The sequence below is a fragment of the Cherax quadricarinatus genome, unplaced genomic scaffold (genome assembly GCF_038502225.1).
Source record: "Cherax quadricarinatus isolate ZL_2023a unplaced genomic scaffold, ASM3850222v1 Contig45, whole genome shotgun sequence".
In the NCBI taxonomy this organism is placed as follows: domain Eukaryota; kingdom Metazoa; phylum Arthropoda; class Malacostraca; order Decapoda; family Parastacidae; genus Cherax; species Cherax quadricarinatus.
This window is the reverse complement of record NW_027195071.1, coordinates 207,501-230,835: the sequence shown is the minus strand read 5'-3', so window position 1 is coordinate 230,835 and position 23,335 is coordinate 207,501. Positions and strand designations below refer to the sequence as shown.

General features: G+C 39.8%; 1 protein-coding gene across 2 annotated transcripts in view; it reads left to right on the top strand.

Annotated features, from left to right (window-relative positions):
• LOC128687510 (uncharacterized) overlaps nt 1–23,335 on the top strand; it is a 117,620-nt gene that overhangs the window by 12,235 nt on the left and 82,050 nt on the right. For both annotated transcript variants that reach the window (XM_070079923.1, XM_070079922.1), the window contains exons 2-3: nt 4,377–4,766; nt 9,303–9,556. In XM_070079923.1, coding sequence (XP_069936024.1) covers nt 4,377–4,766; nt 9,303–9,556 — 644 coding nt within the window. The remainder of the gene's footprint in view (nt 1–4,376; nt 4,767–9,302; nt 9,557–23,335) is intronic.

Genomic DNA, 23,335 nt, shown 5'->3' with positions numbered 1-23,335 from the left:
AACATCGAACACAGAATCTGTTTGGCAACAGTTTCTCGAGGGTCGTGACAAATTAATTTTGGGTGTGATTTATAGGCCCCCAAACCTTGATAGGGAGTGCAGTAAGCTGTTATGGGACGAAATACATAAGGCATCTAGATATGAAAATGTTGTGATAATGAAAGATTTTAACTTTAGACAGATTGACTGGAACAATATGACAGGAAATCTTGAGTCTAGTGACTTTCTTGATACGGTTCAGGATTACTTTTTAGAACAGGTTGTGACAGAAACAACTAGAAGAAACAATCTGCTTGACTTGGTTCTTGCCAACAAAGAGTCACTAATTAATAATCTTGAGGTTAATGATGAGCTTGGGGAAAGTGACCACAAATCACTTAGTTTCAATACATCATGGAATTACCCAGATAACTACAATCAAATCTCTGTCCCAGATTTTCTCTTGGCCGACTTCATGGGACTGAATAATTACCTGGGTGGGCTAAGTTGGGATGTCCTGACTATTACCTGGAGTTTACCTGGAGAGAGTTCCGGGGGTCAACGCCCCCGCGGCCCGGTCTGTGACCAGGCCTCCTGGTGGATCAGAGCCTAGTCAACCAGGCTGTTGCTGCTGGCTGCACGCAAACCAACGTACGAGCCACAGCCCGGCTGATCCGGAACTGGCTTTAAGTGCTTGTCCAGTGCCAGCTTGAAGACTGCCAGGGGTCTGTTGGTAATCCCCCTTATGTGTGCTGGGAGGCAGTTGAACAGTCTCGGGCCCCTGACACTTATTGTATGGTCTCTTAACGTGCTAGTGACACCCCTGCTTTTCATTGGGGGGATGGTGCATCGTCTGGCAAGTCTTTTGCTTTCGTAGTGAGTGATTTTCGTGTGCAAGTTCGGTACTAGTCCCTCTAGGATTTTCCAGGTGTGTATGATCATGTATCTCTCCTGCCTGCGTTCCAGGGAATACAGTTTTAGGAACCTCAAGCGCTCCCAGTAATTGAGGTGTTTTATCTCCGTTATGCGCGCCGTGAAGGTGCTCTGTACATTTTCTAGGTCAGCAGTTTCACCTGCCTTGACAGGTGTTTTACCTGGAGTTTACCTGGAGAGAGTTTCGGGGGTCAACGCCCCCGCGGCCCGGTCTGTGACCAGGCCTCCTGGTGGATCAGCGCCTGATCAACCAGGCTGTTGCTTCTGGCTGCACGCAAACCAACGTACGAGCCACAGCCCGGCTGATCAGGAACTGACTTTAGGTGCTTGTCCAGTGCCAGCTTGAAGACTGCCAGGGGTCTGTTGGTAATCCCCCTTATGTGTGCTGGGAGGCAGTTGAACAGTCTCGGGCCCCTGACACTTATTGTATGGTCTCTTAACGTGCTAGTGACACCCCTGCTTTTCATTGGGGGGATGGTGCATCGTCTGCCAAGTCTTTTGCTTTCGTAGTGAGTGATTTTCGTGTGCAAGTTCGGTACTAGTCCCTCTAGGATTTTCCAGGTGTATATAATCATGTATCTCTCCCTCCTGCGTTCCAGGGAATACAGGTTTAGAAACCTCAAGCGCTCCCAGTAATTGAGGTGTTTTATCTCCGTTATGCGCGCCGTGAAAGTTCTCTGTACATTTTCTAGGTCGGCAATTTCACCTGCCTTGAAAGGTGCTGTTAGAGTGCAGCAATATTCCAGCCTAGATAGAACAAGTGACCTGAAGAGTGTCATCATGGGCTTGGTCTCCCTAGTTTTGAAGGTTCTCATTATCCATCCTGTCACTATGGGTCAGGTAGTAAAATTCTAGCTGCCCAGACAACTTTTGTTCTGAGTAGGGAAATTAGATCTAACAAAAATGATCCCAAATGGATGAACAATAGATTAAAACATCTCATTGGCCAAAAGAGAGGCATATATAGGCGTATCAAAAGAGGGGATGGGCGGTTAAGAAATCAATATATTCAGTTAAAGAGAGAAATAAAGAAAGGAATAAGAAAAGCAAAAAGGGATTATGAGGCTAAGGTCGCAAGGGATTCAAAGACTAACCCAAAAGGGTTCTTTCAGGTATACAGAAGTAAGATTAGGGACAAGATTGGCCCACTTAAGAGTAACTCTGGTTAGATCACTGACAGTGATAAGGATATGTGTAAAATTCTCAATACCTACTTCCTCTCAGTTTTCACCCAGGAAAATACTAGCAATATTCCTAAAATAATAGATTATGTAGAACAGGACGATAATAAACTATGCATGATTGCGGTAACTAGTGACATGGTCCTCAGACAAATAAACTAAAACCTAACAAATCCCCAGGCCCTGATGTACTGTTTGCAAGGGTGTTAAAGGAATGGTAATGACACGAATGCAAACAAGCCATTCCACGGGCGGGGATAGAACCCGCGATCAGAGAGTCTCAAAACTTTGAGACTCTCTGATCAGGGTTCTATACCCGCCAGTGGTATGGTGTGTTTAAGGAATGTAAAGAGCAATTTAGCATACCTTTGGCTAATCTTCTTTACATATCACTACAAACTGGCATAGTGCCTGATAAGTGGAAAATGGCAAATGTAATACCTATTTACAAGGCAGGTGGCAGGTCCTTGGCTTCGAACTATAGACCAATAAGCCTTACCTCCATAGTGGGAAAATTTATGGAATCAATTCGTAGCCATCTTGATAGGCACAGATTGATTAATGAATCTCAACACGTTTTTACAAAGGGGCGTTTCTGTCTTACGAATTTACTTTCTTCACTAAGGTATTTGAGGAGGTAGATCATGGTAAAGAATATGATATTGTGTATATGGACTTCAGTAAGGCTTTCGATAGAGTTCCACATCAGAAGCTATTGAGGAAACTTAAGGCACACGGAATAGGAGAAATTTTTTCCTGGGTAGAGGCATGGCTGACAAATAACCAGGAGAGAGTTTACATAAATGGGGAGAAATCAGAATGGGGGCACGTCACAAGCGGTGTTCCACAGGGGTCAGTGTTGGGTCCGTTGTGGTTCACAATTTACATAAACGGCATAGATGAGGGAATAAATAGCGACATAAGCAAATTTGCTGATGACACCAAAATAGGCCGTCCAATTCATTCTAATGAGGACACTAGAGCACTCCAGGATGATTTGAATAGACTGATGCAGTGGTCGGAGAAGTGGCAGATGCAGTTTAATATAGACAAATGCAAAGTTCTAAATGTTGGACAGGAAAATAACCATGCGACATATAAACTAAATGTAGATCTTAATACTACTGATTGCGAAAAGGATTTAGGAGTTCTGGTTAGCAGTAATTTAAAACCAAGATAACAGTGCATTAGTGTTCGCAATAAAGCTAATAGAATTCTTGGCTTCATATCAAGAAGTATAAATAATAGAAGTCCTCAGGTTGTTCTTCAACTCTATATATCCTTGGTTAGTTCTCATTTAGACTATGCTGCTCAGTTCTGGTCACCGTAATACAGAATGGATATAAATGCTCTGGAAAACGTACAAAGGAGGATGACAATGATGATCCCATGTATCAGAAATCTTCCCTATGAGGATAGACTGAGGCCCTGAATCTGCACTCTCTTGAAAGGCGTAGAATTAGAGGGGATATGATTGAGGTGTATAAATGGAAAACAGGAATAAATAAAGGAGATGTAAATAACGTGCTGAAAATTTCCAGCCAAGACAGGACTCGCAGCAATGGTTTCAAGTTGGAAAAATTCAGATTCAGGAAGGATATAGGAAAACACTGGTTTGGTAATAGAGTTGTGGATGAGTGGAACAAACTCCAGAGTACCGTCATAGAAGCTAAGAAGTTGTGTAGTTTTAAAAATAGGTTAGAAAAATACATGAGTGGGTGTGGGTGGGTGGGTGTGAGTTGGACCTGACTAGCTTGTGCTGCTGGGTCTTGTGCCGTGCTCCTTTGAGTGGAGGTGACCAGACTGGGTGGGTCATTGGGCTTATCAGGGGGGGAGGGCATGGACCTGCTCCGCATGGGTCAATAGACCTGTTGCAGTGTTCCTTCTTTCTTATGTTCTTATGTATGATAATCTATGTAAGTGTATTCATGTGTATCCGTACCTGGTTAGAAACTTCCTTAACTTGAAGTCAAGTTGCAAGATGATTTTCATTAATTTATTGTATGTAGCATTACAAAGAAAATGAGCTCATTGCTCTTTATATAAGACTACTCATTGCATAACACTATACACTACGTAAGACCACACGTTATACAGTAAGATATTTCATGCAAGGCACTGCAATAGTGAGAATAAGTAGTATGAAACAACGTTCAAGAATTAGCAGTACAAATCTATAGACTCTTTTTAAAATAATTTCATACCAACATTATGCAAAAGCAAATTTTAAAGAAAACATGTGATTAGAGTCAAACTTTTAATTGTTAATCCTTTACTTTACAGGATGTGTGGTGAGATCTAAGTATGAAACACAATGGGTGTGGTCAGATACCCAGGTCAGTGGCTGGGTCTTCTCCAACCGCAGTCAAACTATATTCACTCTGCTTGTTCAACTGGGCGACGAGGGTTATCCCAGAAATTACGACAACATTACCTTGACTACAAGAAATGTAGAACTTGTCCGCGTCAAAGATTTTGTTAAAAGCACCAAAATAATTCCAGTCCCCAAAATCTTAAGCGATGGGTGGCAGGAGTTTGTTTTCAAAGTGACGTCGATGTATGAGATATACTCGGCCAGTTTGAATATTTCTCTCCCAGTCTACTTCACTTCTAACTTACCCATCAAATCTATTGAGTTTACTGGAAGCAATCTTACTTTCAACTGCATAAAAAGTGAGTTAAATTTGTTTTTATGGGTTATATGTGACACGACTATTATGATTTTTGTGTGCAGTATGAAGAGATGAAATATATAATCTTATTGAAAAATACGATAGCTTTCATTTAAAATTAAGTGTTTTTGGGATGGGGCTGCGTTACTTGTCTGTGTCCTGTGGTTTTGGTGACTGTGATCCGTGGCTGTAGTTACTGTGTGGTCAGTGGCTTTGGTGAGTGTGTTATCAATGGTTGTGGTGATTGACTGTGTGATCCATGGGTGTGGTGATTAAGTGTTTCAGTTTGCGGTAATTGTGTGATGAGTGATTGTGTGACCTGTGGTAGTGGTGATTGTGGGCATGATACCTGTGCTTGTGGTGACTGTAACCTGTGTTTGAGTTGGTCGTCTGTGACCTGTGTTTGTAATGGTCGTGTGCATGACCTGTTGTGGTTTTGGTCGTGTGTGTGACCTGTTGTTGTGATGGTCGTCCCCGTGACCTATGTTTGTGTTGGATCACTGTATAATGTGACAGTGAGATAAGAAAATGAACTCGCTATCACACCGACACTCTCCCTGGACCTTAGATAGCTCATGCTTATGCAACGGTATGTACAGAGACTGGTATATCCCACTGTTCAATGTATGCCAGTGTTCATTGTGTTACAGTGTTCATTATGTTCTAATGTTCAATGTATAACAGTGTTTAATTTGTCCTAGTATCCAGTCCATTGTATCTCTATGTGCGACGTATCCCTGTGTTTAATGTATCCCAGTGTTCCAAGTATCCCAGTGTCTAGTGTATCCCAATATTCAGTGGATTATAATGTTCCATTTATTCCTATATACAATGTATTCCAGTGTCTGACTTATCCCACTGTTCCATGTATCCTATTGTCCAGTGTATCCCAATGTCCAACTATTTCTACGGTCAAATGCATTCTATAGTTCGATGTATCCCGGTATCCGATGTATCCCAGTGTCCGATGTATCCCAGTGTCCGATGTATCCCAGTGTCCGATGTATTCCAGTGTCCGATGTATCTCATTATCCCTGTGTTAGGGGTACTGCTTCTTCCACTTTGTCTCGTTAAGGAAACAAGCATAACTCCTATGTTGAGAGCTGTGATCTTAAGGAACACTAAATAGTTCCTGTAGATGTATTCAACTGTTGAGTTGTGAGAGGATGTCTTGAATTCAGCAGACGGAGGATGAATCCTCCACTATGTCTGTCCTGTATGACCCACATGAGTTTAACTCTTAAAAAAAAAGTAAATGTGGATGGAGGTCTCAAGCTAGTTTTATGGATATGGAGTGAGCAACAGAGTTGTGGCCGCCTTGTTGGTTTTACATAAAATGTGTACTCACCTAGTTGTGGTTGCAGGGGTCGATTCACAACTCCTGCTCCCGCCTCTTCACTGGTCGCTACTAGGTCACTATTCCTGCTCCATGAGCTTTATCATACCTCTTCTTAAAGCTATGTATGGATCCTGCCTCCACCACATCACTCTCCAGACTGTTTCACTTCCTGACAACTCTTTGACCAAAGAAGTACTTCCTAACATCTTTGTGACTCATCTGAATTTTCATCTTCCAGGTGTGACCTCTTGTTGCTGTGTCCCATTTTCTGTCTTCCATAACTCAGGTAGTCGCCCTGTTTCGATAGATGTGTTGAAGATTGTTGTTAGTGGTACACAGAGCGCCTCTGCTCCCTCTCTCAGGACTCATGGAGAGATGTTATTCGGCCCCATCGCCCTTGAGGTATCTAGTTTGCTTAGCAACCTCTTCACTTCCTCCTCCTCGGTTATATGTATTGTGTCCAGTACTTGATGGTGTACCCCACCTTTCTGTCTCCACTGTGAATACTTCTTTAAGTCTCATGTTAAGCTCCTCACATACTTCTCGGTCGTTTATTGTGATCTTCCCTCTTTCCTTCCTCAGCCTGATTACCTGGACCTTGACTGTTGTTTTCCTCCTGATGTGACTATACAACAGCTTCAGGTCAGACTTGGCTTTCACTGCCATGCCATTTTCATATTGTCACTGGGCCTCCCTCCTTACCTGAGCATAATCATTTCTGGCTCTTCGACTACTCTCCTTATTCTCCTGGGTCCTTTGCCTTCTATACCTCTTCCATTCTCTAGTGCACTTGGTTTTGGCCTCTCTACACCTTTGGATGAACCAAGGGCTCATCCTGGCCTTCTCATTATTTCTGATGCCCTTAGGTACAAGCTCTCCTCTGCTTCTTTCCATACTGTTGTCACATAGTCCATCATCTCATTTACTGATTTCCCTACCAGTTCTCTGTCCCACTGAACCTTGTGCAGGAAATGCCTGATAAGGCTCCATGAGTCTTATCATTTCTCTTCTTAAAGCTATGTATGGTTTCTGCCTCCACTACATCACTCTCCTTACTATTCCACTTCCTGACAACTCTATGACTGAAAAAATACTTCCTAACATCCCTGTGACTCGTCTCATTAGCCCATCTATCCTCCAATAGCTGTTTATATCTTACCCTAACTGCCTCCTCTTTTAGTTTATAAACCTTCACCTCTCTCTTCCCTGATGCTTCTATTCTCCTTGTATCCCATCTACCTTTTACTCTCAGTGTAGCTACAACTAGAAAGTGATCTGATATATCTGTGACCCCTCTATAAACATGTACATCCTGAAGTCTACTCAACAGTCTTTTATCTGTGTGTACGAATGGTATATAATACCGACAAGATGAGAGTAAGACACATGTGCAACATCTGGGTATCTTTATTGTAGACGTTTCGCCATCCAACATCTGGGTATCTTTATTGTAGACGTTTCGCCATCCAATAAAGATACCCAGATGTTGGGATGGCGAAACGTCTACAATAAAGATACCCAGATGTTGGATGGCGAAACGTCTACAATAAAGATACCCAGATGTTGCACATGTGTCTTACTCTCAGTCTTTTATCTACCAATACATAATCCAACAAACTACTGTCATTTCGCCCTACATCATATCTTGTATACTTATTTATCCTCTTTTTCTTAAAATATGTATTACCTATAACTAAACCCCTTTCTATACAAAGTTCAATCAAAGGGCTCCCATTATCATTTACACCTGGCACCCCAAACTTACCTACCACACCCTCTCTAAAAGTTTCTCCTACTTTAGCATTCAGGTCCCCTACCACAATTACTCTCTCACTTGGTTCAAAGGCTCCTATACATTCACTTAACATCTCCCAAAATCTCTCTCTCTCCTCTGCATTCCTCTCTTCTCCAGGTGCATACACGCTTATTATGACCCACTTCTCGCATCCAACCTTTACTTTAATCCACATAATTCTTGAATTTACACATTCATATTCTCTTTTCTCCTTCCATAACTGATCATTCAACATTACTGCTACCCCTTCCTTTGCTCTAACTCTCTCAGATACTCCAGATTTAATCCCATTTATTTCCCCCCACCGAAACTCCCCTACCCCCTTCAGCTTTGTTTCGCTTAGGGCCAGGACATCCAACTTCTTTTCATTCATAACATCAGCAATCATCTGTTTCTTGTCATCCGCACTACATCCACGCACATTTAAGCATCCCAGTTTTATAAAGTTTTTCTTCTTCTCTTTTATATATATATATATATATATATATATATATATATATATATATATATATATATATATATATATATATATATATATATATATATATATGTTAGAGCTATTAAGTATTGTTTACCAGTAACGTACCTGATGTTGCTCTTGATATTTGGGTTATGTACAGATTAGTAATTTTTTTAAGTTTAAACACTGAGATTTGTGTAAAGTACTTCTTTCAGAGAAAATAATTTTATTTGAATTAAAATATTTACCCTAGAGATTTATATTTATAATGAAGGTTCCTAAACTCATGTTAGTAAATTTCTTATTCTCCATGCTTTAACCTTGATAATTTATGTATTTAATCCTGAGGTGGCATGTCTTGCTTACTCAGAGTTGAAGAATCTAAATTTATAACCTGTTACAAACTAGAAATATTAAAAAGTTGGCCTTCTAGCACTCTTTGGTAGGATAATTTTGTGAAAAATTATCAGCATTGTAACATAGGTGTATTTGGCAGAGGAAACACTAAGGAGATTCTTGGAGGGGCTCAGTCCCCGAAAAGTCCCTCACTCCTCCAAACCCCTAAATGAAAGAATATTAATAATAACGCTTCTTCAAAACAAGTCTCCTAGCCCCTTCCTTCCAACCAAATAGCGGCCTATAAACCATCGCAGTAAAGAAATTCTGGTGCCGACCCTGATGTTTGGGTAAGATTTAGCGGTATGTGATATGTGTGGGAGGTATGTTAAGTAAGTTTAAAAAATATGTTATGGGAGTGGAAGAGGTGTAGGTGTGGGATTGTGTTACACGTGATAACCCTGTACTCCATCTTGACCATTTTTGTGTGAAGTTATATTCAACTTCCAAAGGTTAAAAAAAAAAAATTATTGGCTGCTATAAGAGATTTGGTGGTCAATAGGTCTAATCCTGACTCTTGGTGGTGGTGTTTTGTTTGTATTACCAGAGATGCGAGTGTGGGAAGTAGATATACAGCCAGTGATTATACCACTAGACAGCTCACAACAACACTGGCTTAGCATTTATGCTGTCGGTGAGGTGTCTCCCAGCCTTACGCTAGGTGAGAGGAAAATTCGGCTGGGCTGGGAGAACAATGGTTTGACAACTCTGGGTGGACCCTCATCTCCTCTTCCTGCATTTACTCAACATTATATTACCTTATCCTGTCGTGCTGACAACGGCGTCTACTGTGTCATTAAGGTCAGTCAGGCGCATTTGTTGGTGCACAATTACGAAATATATTAATACAAATTGAAATTACAATTTTCAGCTACATCAGGAGGAAAAGGTTGTGATAATAGATCATGTGTTAGATACTGTGGTGATAGATTATGTTATGAAAGGTTATGTGATTCACAGATCATGAGATGAAAGCTTATGAGATGATACATTATCAGTGGCATCCAAGTGGTTATAAAATACTTAACCGTAATGCCACTGAGTAAATATATGCAGCAACTAAGTTCATTTTGGTACAATAAACTTATATACTATAGAAATTCACAAAAACATGCATCTAACAGAATAATAAAGAAAACTGTCGAAAATATCTATTTTAGGGCACTTAGGTTTGACAGATTGACTTTGCCTAAACAAAACTTCGTTGCTTGCCCATGGTTGAAAACCAACAACACCTCTCTGTAAATAATCGTTTTTATTACGGTTATCTCAGATCCAATAGTCCGTTTAATATATAATGCACCATGCACCTCATACCCATCCTGCATGAGGTAGTCAAAAGACTGCACCAGTACATGATGCGTCCAGAAACTGGGCCTCAGTGTTCTGACAGTTTATTTATTTATAATTTAGCACACTTACAGAGGTACAAAAAAATACAGAAGAGCAGCATGCCAAAGCCACTTATACTATGCATAGCATTACGGGCTGGCTTAAAATTAACTTAAGATTAACTAAGCAATGATGAAATCAGTGAAAAACATTAATGTAAACTGATTACTATAAAGCTCAAGTGAGTATTACAAAGACAGGTCATATGGTTGCATGCATTGTTGTAAATTCAGTAGAATGGAGTATTCTGTTAGGTAGTGTATTTAAAAAATAATAAAGTTAGATTGGGTTTTAGGTTTAACATTTATGTGATATAATTGTGAGAAACATTTAAGATATACAATTTATAAGGTTCAGTTATTCAGTATTTATTTGGTTTTGGGTGAGTAAGTGATCTTTGAGAAGAGACTTGAATTTATAAACAGGTAGTGTTTCTTTTATATTTACAGGTAATGAATTCCAGATTTTTAGGGCCTTTTATGTGCATTGAGTTTTTGCATAGCGTGAGATGGACACGAGGAATATCAAAGAGTGATCTGTGCCTTGTGTTATGGTCATGTGTTCTGTTGAGGTTGGCAAGGAGATGTTTGAGGGGAGGGTTAATATCAGAGTTGAGTGTTCTATGTATGTAATAGGTGCAGTAATAAGTATGGATGTTTTGTATGGTGAGTAGGTTGAGTGTATTGAATATTGGTGGAGTGTGCTGCCTGTAGTGAGAATTTGTTATCATTCTAACTGCAGCCTTTTGTTGGGTAATTAGTGGTCTGAGATGGTTACTTGTTGTTGAGCCCCATGCACAAATTCCATAGGTGAGATAGGGGTAAATAAGAGAGTGATATAGGGCCAGGAGGGCTGACTGTGGAGCATAGTACCGTATCTTCGATAGTATGCCTACAGTCTTGGAAATTTTCTTAGAAATTTGTTGTATATGTGTATGAAATTTGAGTCTATTATCAAGGTGGATTCCTAAGAATTTTCCCTCTGTTAGCTTTGTGATAGGTGATCCGTTTATCATTATGTTAAGAGGGACATCTGTAGCTCTGTTACCAAACTGAATGAAGTAGGTTTTGTCAATGTTTAGTGTAAGTTTGTTAGTACTCATCCAGGTAGATATTTTCTGTAATTCGGTATTTACAGTATTGGCTAGCGTGACTGGACTCGGGTGGGAGAAGACGTATGTTGTGTCATCAGCAAATAGTGTGGGTTTGAGTAATTGAGAAGCATTTGGTAGGTCATTTATGTATAGGAGAAAGAGAAGAGGGCCAAGGACACTTCCCTGTGGGACACCAACTGTAATTGGTTGTGCAGAAGAGTTTGCCCCATTTGCGTACACATATTGGCTTCTGTTGCTGAGGTATGACTTGAGGTAGTTGAGGGAGTGCCCTCTTATACCATAGTGAGACAATTTTACGTGGAGCAAGTCATGGTCAACTGTATCAAAAGCTTTACGTAAGTCAATGAAGATCCCCAGTGGGACTTCTTTTTTCTCTATTGCAGTGTATATATGTTCTAGCATGTGTATGATAGCATCATTAGTATTTTTATTAGGCCTGAATCCAAATTGGCAGGGGTTGAGTATGTTTTGGGAGATAAGGTAGGAGTAGATTCGTTTATGGATTAATTTTTCGAAGATTTTTGAGAGAGGGTGTAAGTTGGATATTGGCCTATAGTTATTCAACTCTGTTTGGTCTCCTCCTTTGTGGATCGGGGTGACCCTTGCTATTTTGAGTACTGTAGGGAAGGTGGAGGATTCAATGGATTTGTTAAAGAGTGTTGCAATGATTGGTGATAGCACTTGTGACACTTTTTTGTATATAAAGGGTGGTAAGGTATTTAAATCTCCTGTCTTGTTTTTTAGTGCGTTGATAATAAGGGAGACTTCGTATGGGTTAGTCGGAGCTAGGAACAGTGTGTTCGGGTAGTTGCCAGTGAGGTAGTCATTTGGTGGGGTATCTGAGCTTGGGATTTTATTGGCAAGGTTTTGTCCTATAGTGGAGAAGAAATCATTGAGTCTGTTTGCTGTTTCTGTTGGTGGGAGTTGGGGTTCATCTGATTTTGCTAATTTTATTTCGCTATTTCGTGATATCTTTTTTGTTCCCAGAATTTCTGATAGGGTTTTCCAGGTCTTTTTTATATCACCTCGTAAGTTGGATAATCTGTTCTCATAATACAATTTAAGCAAGGTACAATGTTAGTTTAATATTTTTATTATGCACACCATTCCCATGGTGTGGAAGGTAGTCAAAATATTACAGAGGCACATAATGGGTTCAGGAACTGGGCCTCAAAGATTTGATGGGTGAGCAAGTTACAGTGATAATGAACTATTTACTTTTATATTTGATAAGTCGTAATTAATTTATACAGATATTAGAAATAATCCTCATGCTTTACTCCTCTTAGTCTACTCATGGTAGTGAATTATTATTTTAATTGCTGTATTGATTTAATATGCAGTTTGACGATAATGGTGAATTCTTTTCCAGATAATGACAATGTTTTGTATCACTATATGTCCTTGGGGTTGATCCATGGTAATATAATAATAATAATAATAATAATAATAATAATAATAATAATAATAATAATAATAATAATAATTGAGGTAGTAGGTTGGTAGACAGCAACCACCCAGGGAGGTACTACCGTCCTGCCAAGTGAGTGTAAAACGAAAGCCTGTAATTGTTTTACATGATGGTAGGATTGCTGATGTCTTTTGTCTGTCTCATAAATATGCAAGATTACAGGTATGTCTTGCTACTTCTACTTACACTTAGTGTCACACTACACATACATGTACACATTTATTTATACACACTCATCTGAGTTTTCTTTGATTTTATCTTAATAGCTCTTGGTCTTATTACTTTTCCTTTTATATCCATGGGGAAGTGGAATAAGAATCTATCCTCCGTAAGCCATGCGTGTTGTAAAAGTCAACTAAAATTCCGGGAACAATGGGCTAGTAACCTCTTTTCCTGTAAAGATTACTAAAAAGAATAAGAAGAAGAAAATTGTCAAAGTGGGAAGTCTGAATGTGCGTGGATGTTGTGCAAATGATAAGAAAGAGATGATTGTGGATGTTATGAATGAGAAGAAACTGGATGTCCTGGCTTTAAGTGAAACAAAGCTGAAGGTGGGAGAGTTTCAATGGAGAGGAATAAATGGGATTAGGTCAGGGGTTTCAAACAGAGTTAGAGCTAAAGAAGGAGTAGCAATAATGTTGAAGGATAAGCTATGGCAGGAAAAGAGGGACTACAAATGTATAAATTCAAGGATTATGTGGAGTAAAATAAAGATTGGATGTGAAAAGTGGGTTATAATAAGCGTGTATGCACCTTGAGAAGAGAGAAGTGTGGAGGAGAGAGAGATTCTGGGAAATGTTGAGTGAATGCGTGGGGAATTTTGAATCAAGTGTGAGAGTAATGGTGGTTGGGGATTTCAATGCTAAAGTGGCTAAAAATGTTATGGAGGGAGTAGTAGGTAAATTTGGGGTGCCAGGGGTAAATGTAAATGGGGAGCCTTTAATTGAGCTATGTGTAGAAAGAAATTTGGTAATAAGTAATACATATTTTATGAAAAAGAGGATAAATAAATATACAAGGTATGGTGTAGCACGTAATGAAAGTAGTTTGTTAGATTATGTATTGGTGGATAAAAGGTTGATGGGTAGGCTCCAGGATGTACATGTTTATAGAGGGGCAACTGATATATCGGATCATTATTTAGTTGTAGCTACAGTTAGAGTAAGAGGTAGATGGGAAAAGAGGAAGGTGGCAACAACAAGTAAGAGGGAGGTGAAAGTGTATAAACTAAGGGAGGAGGAAGTTCGGGCGAGATATAAGCGACTATTTGCAGAAAGGTGGGCTAGTGCAAAGATGAGTAGTGGGGGGTTGAGCAGGGTTGGAATAGTTTTAAAAATGCAGTATTAGAATGTGAGGCAGAAGTTTGTGGTTATAGGAGGGTGGGGGCAGGAGGAAAGAGGAGTGATTGGTGGAATGATGAAGTAAAGGGTGTGATAAAAGAGAAAAAGGTAGCTTATGAGAGGTTTTTACAAAGCAGAAGCGTTATAAGAAGAGCAGAGTATATGGAGAGTAAAAGAAAGGTGAAGAGAGTGGTGAGAGAGTGCAAAAGGAGAGCAGATGATAGAGTGGGAGAGGCACTGTCAAGAAATTTTAATGAAAATAAGAAAAAATTTTGGAGTGAGTTAAACAAGTTAAGAAAGCCTAGGGAAAGTATACATTTGTCAGTTAAAAACAGAGTAGAGGAGTTAGTAGATGGGGAGAGGGAGGTATTAAATAGATAGCGAGAATATTTTGAGGAACTTTTAAATGTTGAGGAAGAAAGGGAGGCGGTAATTTCATGCACTGGCCAGGGAGGTATACCATCTTTTAAGAGTGAAGAAGAGCAGAATGTAAGTGTGGTGGAGGTACGTGAGGCATTACGTAGAATGAAAGGGGGTAAACCAGCTGGAACTGATGGGATCATGACAGAAATGTTAAAAGCAGTGGGGGATATAGTGTTGGAGTGGTTGGTACTTTTGTTTAATAAATGTATGAAAGAGGGGAAGGTACCTAGGGATTGGTGGAGAGCATGTATAGTCCCTTTATATAAAGGGAAAGGGGACAAAAGAGATTGTAAAAATTATAGAGGGATAAGTTTACTCTTTCTCACCTAGCGGCAGCGGCAGCGGCAACAGGAACCTTGTCCTCTATTTTTACTTCTACCTGAGGTTCCCAGCAGCCCAGTGATGACCTAATCAAGACCCGCATAACACTAACATGTGTGGATACCCAGAATGATATAAAGCAACTGCAGAAATCACCCAAAAGTTCACAAATTACCAACTAATAGGACTCGTTCTAGAAACTCCTACCCCGCTGCCACTGAAGTGATACTCCACAACATTCACCCAACACCCATCGCCTACTATTCACCCGAAGCCACAGCCAATGGACAAGGGTCAGAACAATAAAAGAAGATCCAGTAACCAGCCAAGGACTCCTAACATCAAAGGTGAGAGCAGTAATAACACGAGGAAAACTTGTAGTACTGCCAGCCAGGACACAACCCTCATCACCCACCCGCACCACCACAACACCTGGAGTTTACCTGGAGAGAGTTCCGGGGGTCAACGCCCCCGCGGCCCGGTCTGAGACCAGGCCTCCTGGTGGATCAGAGCCTGATCAACCAGGCTGTTGCTGCTGGCTGCACGCAAACCAACATACGAGCCACAGCCCGGCTGATCCGGAACTGACTTCAGGTGCTTGTCCAGTGCCAGCTTGAAGACTGCCAGGGGTCTGTTGGTAATCCCCCTTATGTGTGCTGGGAGGCAGTTGAACAGTCTCGGGCCCCTGACACTTATTGTATGGTCTCTTAACGTGCTAGTGACACCCCTGCTTTTCATTGGGGGGATGGTGCATCGTCTGCCAAGTCTTTTGCTTTCGTAGTGGGTGATTTTCGTGTGCAAGTTCGGTACTAGTCCCTCTAGGATTTTCCAGGTGTATATAATCATGTATCTCTCCCTCCTGCGTTCCAGGGAATACAGGTTTAGGAACCTCAAGCGCTCCCAATAATTGAGGTGTTTTATCTCCGTTATGCGCGCCGTGAAAGTTCTCTGTACATTTTCTAGGTCGGCAATTTCACCTGCCTTGAAAGGTGCTGTTAGTGTGCAGCAATACACACGACAGACGACAACAAACATCCACAGTCACCCAAGAGACCTGCATAGAGACCACCCTACAGCTTATCAAGGACCACCTTCGCCTTAACATAAGTAGTGATGACTTAAAGGATTGCAAACTGATGGGCTATCATGCAGGTAAAAAAACAGTGCTGTTAAAATTCCAAACTAGCTTACAAAGAAACAACCTACTAAAAACATCTATTTCTATGAAAACTGATGTTTACGTCAATGAGTGCCTTACCAAAACGAGACAAAACCTTCTTTATCGGCTAAGAAAACTGCGCTATGCCCAAAAAATCCACCAGTGCTTTGTGAGGGATGGAAAAATAGCAGTTAGGAAACAGCCCACTGGAAAGAGATACTTCATCTCCACAGAACATGACCTTAAAACATTCCTAAGTGAGGCTGGACTAACAGAATCAGAGTAAAGTGCAGATAATACCCATAGTCCACCGTTAGTGTTATATTGTCATAAATTTGTGCCCCCCTAAAATTCTAATACTCCAACTACTTTTAATTGTCATTGTTGTACTCAACGACCATTCTACCTCATAGTCTTAATTGTATTAAATATCTACAGAATCTATCTCCTTTTTTACAACTTACCACATCACTGTTCCATCTTATTTTTTTATAAACTAACCATAACTTGTCTTCAATAATTCTACCTCACTTTAAAAAATACTCAATTGCCCAATTTTATTCTAAATCCCTATTATTGCCCAATTTTACTTTAAACTATATTGATCAAACTTATTGTAAACTTCTTTTATTGACCATTTTTATTCCATACTTTTTTAACCTAGTATTTTCAACTACAACTTTTATATCATCCTGTCTACCATCTTACTAGCATATTATAACCAAGTCATTGCCATTTTTATTTTTATCAATTCTTTTTTTTATTATTTTGCTACCTTAATTTGTGTATTTTATCCTGTCAATTTAAATCTAATTATACTCTAATTCTTGTAAACAACTTATATAAGACCTTAGTGCAATTACAATTGAGAGTCTTGTTCCTTTATTATATTATTAGATTAATCACAGTTTTACTCTAGCTCATTCTAGCTCAATACATAGTCAATACCAAATTCACTATACTAGACCATAGTGCAATTACTAGTGAGAGACTGGTGCTATTTGTAATTTGTATTTTTATATTATTAGACTAAAGTTGTTGTACTATAGCTCTTTCTAGCTCAATACATAGTCAATACCAAATTCACTATATTAGACCATAGTGCAATTACTAGTGAGAGACTGGTGCTACTTTTAATTTGTATTTTTATATTATTAGATTAAATTCAGTTGTACCATAGCTCATTCTACCTCAAGACATAGTCAATACCAAATTCACTATATTAGACCATAGTGCAATTACTAGTGAGAGACTAGTGCTATTTTTAATTTGTACTTTTATATTATTAGATTAAACCTATTGTACTTTAGCTCACTCTAGCTCAAAACATAGACTCCACAAAAGTCATTATTAGACCTTAGTGCAATTACAAGTGAGAGTCTTGTTCTATTTTTAATTTGTATTTTTATATTACTAGTTTATACCTAGTTGTACTTTAGTTCATTCCAGCACAACACATAGACAACATCAACTTCATTATGTGTAGTAGTGACTATACCCTACATGACCAAAATACTCTAGCTATATACTTGTCCAAACTTCCAACCACTACAGATATCAGTAGTAGAACTCAACACACAACTCAGGATATAAATAACCATAATTTTAAACCTAGAAGATGATTGATCACGTTGACCCTGATCTAAACCTCCATAATCTGACACCCAATCAAAACCTATTGGAAAGTAACTGCCTTTATTACACAGCATCACAAGCCACCACTATCCTAAACAATGCTAAAAGTCTATCAGTACTTAACTACAACATCAGGTCCTTAAGCAAACACTATGATGACCTCCTAGCACTCCTTGAATCACTAAAGACACCCTTCTCCTGCATTATTCTTACTGAGACCTGGCTTAAGCAGGACACAATAGATATCTACCCTCTACCAGGATACACAGCAATTCACAACTGCAGAACAAACCAAGTTGGGGGTGGTATTGCAATCTATTACTCTAACCAATTATCTTGTCTTAGCACCACTTGCTTTAGTGATGAATATGGGGAATACATTTTTGCTAATTTTACTGTAAAAAACCTTAAGACGCCTATAACAATCGGTGCCATTTACCGGATACCTCACACAAACATCCCAAATTTCAGTGAGAAATTAAAGTCACTAATAACAAACAGACAAATGAATAAGCACCACCTTCTCTTAGCTGGAGACTTCAACATCAACCTTGGCTTACTAGATGATCAGCCTGTAACTGATTTCATCAACAATATGAACAACACACTTCTCATACCAACAATAACTAAACCAACCAGGCTCACTGAGACAAGTGCAACCATAATAGACCACATATGGACCAATATACTAGCCCCCCTTAAATCAGGGATAATCACAGATAGCACTACAGACCACTACCCTACCTTCCTCCTGACAAACATTAGTAAACCACCACTTGAATACAACAAAGTCTCATTTAGACTCCATGACGAGGCCTCAGTAAGGAAGTTCACAGCTGACCTAGAGACTGTTGATTGGCCTACAGAATTCTCCAAGGCCAATGGTATTGATGACTGGACAGACATCTTTCTTAACAAATTACTTAGACTATACAACAAACATTGTCCTATAAAAACAAAACAGATCACAAACAAACGGCTTGGTTGCCCATGGCTAACCAGCACCATTCTGAAATCCATTGACAAGAAACACCAATATGAAAAGCAATATAGACAGGGCTTAATACACAAAGATACTCTTAAACACTATTCATCAGCTCTCACCAAAGTAATAAAAAAAGCCAAACAACTATACTACTCCAGTAGATTCACAGACACTAGAGGAGATATAAAAAAGACCTGGAAAACACTCTCTCAGATTCTAGGGACCCACAAACTGAGAAAAACCAAGAATATTGTCCTAACTAAACCTAATGAAACACCACTACATCCCACTGACACAGCTAACAAGATAAACGACTTCTTCTCAAACATAGGATCTAATCTCGCCAGTAAAATCCCACATACCAATGCCCATGCCGGGGACTACCTAGATGGAAATTTCCCTAATTCCTTCTATCTTGCACCAACTGAGCCCACGGAAGTCATTGAGATCATAAAGTCACTTAAAAATAACTCGGGGAATCTGTCTCATGTCCCACCATTACTGTACAAGCGAGCGGCCCATGTCCTTTCGCATGCTATTTCATTACTTTTTAACAAGTCAATAGAGACTAGCACCTTCCCGAAACTACTCAAGATGGCAAGGGTTACACCAATACATAAAGGTGGTGACCCTACAGACTTAAACAACTATAGGCCAATATCTAACTTACCATTGCTATCCAAAATCTTTGAGAAACTCGTGCACAGGAGACTGTATTCATTTATAACGGCTCAAAACATACTCAACCCCTGCCAGTTTGGATTCAGGAAAAATAAAAGCACTAATGATGCAATCATAAAAATGCTAGATCTGCTTTACACAGCATTGGAAAATAAGGAATATCCACTAGGAATTTTTATTGACCTAAGAAAAGCTTTTGACACAGTAGACCACGACATCCTACTCCACAAACTTGATCACTACGGTATAAGAGGCCATGCGCTTGCTTATTTCAAATCTTACATTACTAATAGGTATCAGTACGTCACCATTAAAGACACAGCATCAGCAACACGGCCACTTGATACTGGAGTTCCGCAGGGAAGTGTCCTTGGTCCCCTGCTCTTCCTCATATACATCAATGACCTTCCAAACGTATCCCAACACCTGAAACCCATTCTCTTTGCTGATGACACGACTTATGTCATCTCTCACCCTAATCTTGCCACCCTCAACACCATTGTGAATGAGGAGCTGATTAAAATATCGACTTGGATGACAGCCAATAAACTTACGCTTAACACTGACAAAACCTACTATATTATGTTTGGTAGCAGAGCAGGAGATGCACAAATTAACATTAAGATTGACAACACTCTAATTACCAGAAATAATGGGGGAAAATTCCTAGGCTTATACCTTGACAACAACCTGAATTTCAGCACCCATATCCAGCATATAGCCAAAAAAGTATCCAAAACGGTTGGGATCCTCTCCAAGATACGATACTACGTGCCGCAAAATGCCCTTCTCACACTATACCACTCACTTATTTATCCATACCTCACCTATGCTATTTGTGCTTGGGGATCAACTGCAGCAACACACCTAAAGCCAATAATAACCCAACAAAAAGCTGCAGTAAGAATAATCACTAAATCCCATCCCTGGCAACACACCCCCCCCCACTCTTCATAGATCTAAACTTACTCCCAGTTCAGTACATCCACACTTACTACTGTGCAATCTATATCTACAGGGCCTTAAACTCTAATATCAACCTTGACCTAAAACGCTTTCTTGATAGTTGTGACAGAACCCACAGGCATAACACCAGACACAAACATCTCTACGACATTCCCCGTGTCCGACTAAACCTTTACAAAAATTCAATGTATGTCAAAGGCCCTAAAATCTGGAATACCCTACCTGAGAACTCTAGAACTGCAGACACATTCATCACCTTCAAAACTACCATTAGAAAACATCTTATCTCCCTGATACACCCCGTCAACTAACTACACGAATACCACCTGGTGGTTCACACTTACACTCACTCACTCATTTGACCATAAACAGAAATATTAATCTCAGTCTTAAAATAATGAATCCTGTGATACTCCAATACTGAAACTATGTACTGTGCCAAAACAAAAGCATTCACATTGCTAAACTCACAAACTAGTATTTAGTCACTTAGCCATAATACCAACTTACCTCATAATTTGTAATATTTTACAATTAAGAATAAAACTAAGTATGCCCGAAATGCCTAGCCATGCTAAGCGTTCTAGTGGTACACTCTGTAATCACAATTTTACTACATGTAAACCAAACAATAACCAAATTTCTGTAAACTCAGCATTGTAATCCTTATAGAGAATAAACTTTGAATTTTCAATATATTTATAGATGGGGTTGTAAAAGAAGTAAATGCTAGGGTGTTCGAGAGAGGGGTGGGATTAAATTATGGGGAATCAAATTCAAAATGGAAATTGACAGTTACTTTTTGCTGATGATACTGTGCTTATGGGAGATTCTAAAGAAAAATTGCAAAGGTTAGTGGATGAGTTTGAGAATGTGTGTAAAGGTAGAAAGTTGAAAGTGAACATAGAAAAGAGTAAGGTGATGAGGGTATCAAATGATTTAGATAAAGAAAAATTGGATATCAAATTGGGGAGGAGAAGTATGGAAGAAGTGAATGTTTTCAGATACTTGGGAGTTGACGTGTCGGCGGATGGATTTATGAAGGATGAGGTTAATCATAGAATTGGTGAGAAAAAAAAAGGTGAGTGGTGCGTTGAGGTATATGTGGAGTCAAAAAACGTTATCTATGGAGGCAAAGAAGGGAATGTATGAAAGTATAGTAGTACCAACACTCTTATATGGATGTGAAGCTTGGGTGGTAAATGCAGCAGCGAGGAGACGGTTGGAGGCAGTGGAGATGTCCTGTTTAAGGGCAATGTGTGGTGTAAATATTATGCAGAAAATTCGGAGTGTGGAAATTAGGAGAAGGTGTGGAGTTAATAAAAGCATTAGTCAGAGGGCAGAAGAGGGGTTGTTGAGGTGGTTTGGTCATTTAGAGAGAATGGATCAAAGTAGAATGACATGGAAAGCATATAAATCTGTAGGGGAAGGAAGGAGGGGTAGGGGTCGTCCTCGAAAGGGTTGGAAAGAGGGGGTAAAGGAGGTTTTGTGGGCGAGGGGCTTGGACTTCCAGCAAGCGTGCATGAGCATGTTAGATAGGAGTGAATGGAGACGAATGATACTTGGGACCTGACGATCTGTTGGAGTGTGAGCAGGGTAATATTTAGTGAAGGGATTCAGGAAAACCGGTTATTTTCATATAGTCGGACTTGAGTCCTGGAAATGGGAAGTACAATGCCTGCACTTTAAAGGAGGGGTTTGGGATATTGGCAGTTTGGAGGGATATGTTGTGTATCTTTATTCGTATATGCTTCTAAACTGTTGTATTCTGAGCACCTCTGCAAAAGCAGTGATAATGTGTGAGTGTGGTGAAAGTGTTGAATGATGATGAAAGTATTTTCTTTTTGGGGATTTTCTTTCTTTTTTGGGTCACCCTGCCTCGGTGGGAGACGGCCGACTTGTTGAAAAAAAAAATAATAATAATAATATCTTTATTTACTACAAGTACATATACAAGGTATACAGTCCTAGTTGACATCAATGACATACTACTATACAGAAAGCCCCTTGTTATGCAGAGCATTTCGGGTAAATTAGGTCAGTTTTGTCACAGGATGCGACCCACATAAATCTACTAACACCCAGATACCTATTTTACTGATGGGTGAACATAGACAGCCGGTGTAAGGAAACACGTCCGATGTCCTCCCCCCCTTCGCCGGAAATCGAACCAGGACCTCACCGTGTGAGGTTAGTTAGTTAGTTTAATATGTTTATTATGCACCCCATACCCATCCTATGGGCGGTAGTCAAAAGATTACAGAGGTACATAATGGGTCCAGGGACTGGGCCTCAAAGTTTTGATAGCTGAGCAAGTTACAGAGGTAATGAATTCACAATTTACAAAGGTAATGAACTCACAATTTACAAAGGTAATGAACTCCAGGTAGGTCTAGTCGTAATAAAGTTGGTAGAATTACCGACAATATGTAAAGTAAAAGGACACAAATGCAACTAATGTGACATTTTATTGAGGCAACGTTTCGCTCTCCAGGAGCTTTATTAAGCCATTACAAACAATACATGGACACAGGGACCATCAGCCCCGCTCATCTTAAACACTCAGGCGACCTTCTCAACCGCATCCGTAACCTCTCCATCCGTAACAAGAAACTAAGCAGTTTAGATGTGACTTCCCTCTTCACAAAAGTACCTACCAAAAAAGCCATCGAGGTTCTACGACGTAAAGTCAATCAGGACCTTAATCTTCCTCTACCTCCCGGACATTTTGTTGACTTGATTGAACTCTGTGTTAATTTCAACTGTTTTTCTTTCAATAACAAGCTCTACAAACAAACCTACGGCATGGGAATGGGGTCCCCCATCAGTGCCGTCCTAGCCAACTTATACATGGAACACCTAGAGTCCGAACACTTCGCCAACATCATCCCTTCAAGCGTCACTTGGTTACGTTACGTGGACGACGTCCTCGTAATAACTCCCAAACGTTTTGATGTACGGGATCTTCAGGCAAGGCTCAACGCAGTTGAACCGGCGATCCAGTTTACACTAGAAGAAGAGTCCAATGACAAGCTATCTTTCCTCGACGTCCTCATTCACAAAGTAGACAACAACCTAAGATTTCAAGTTTAT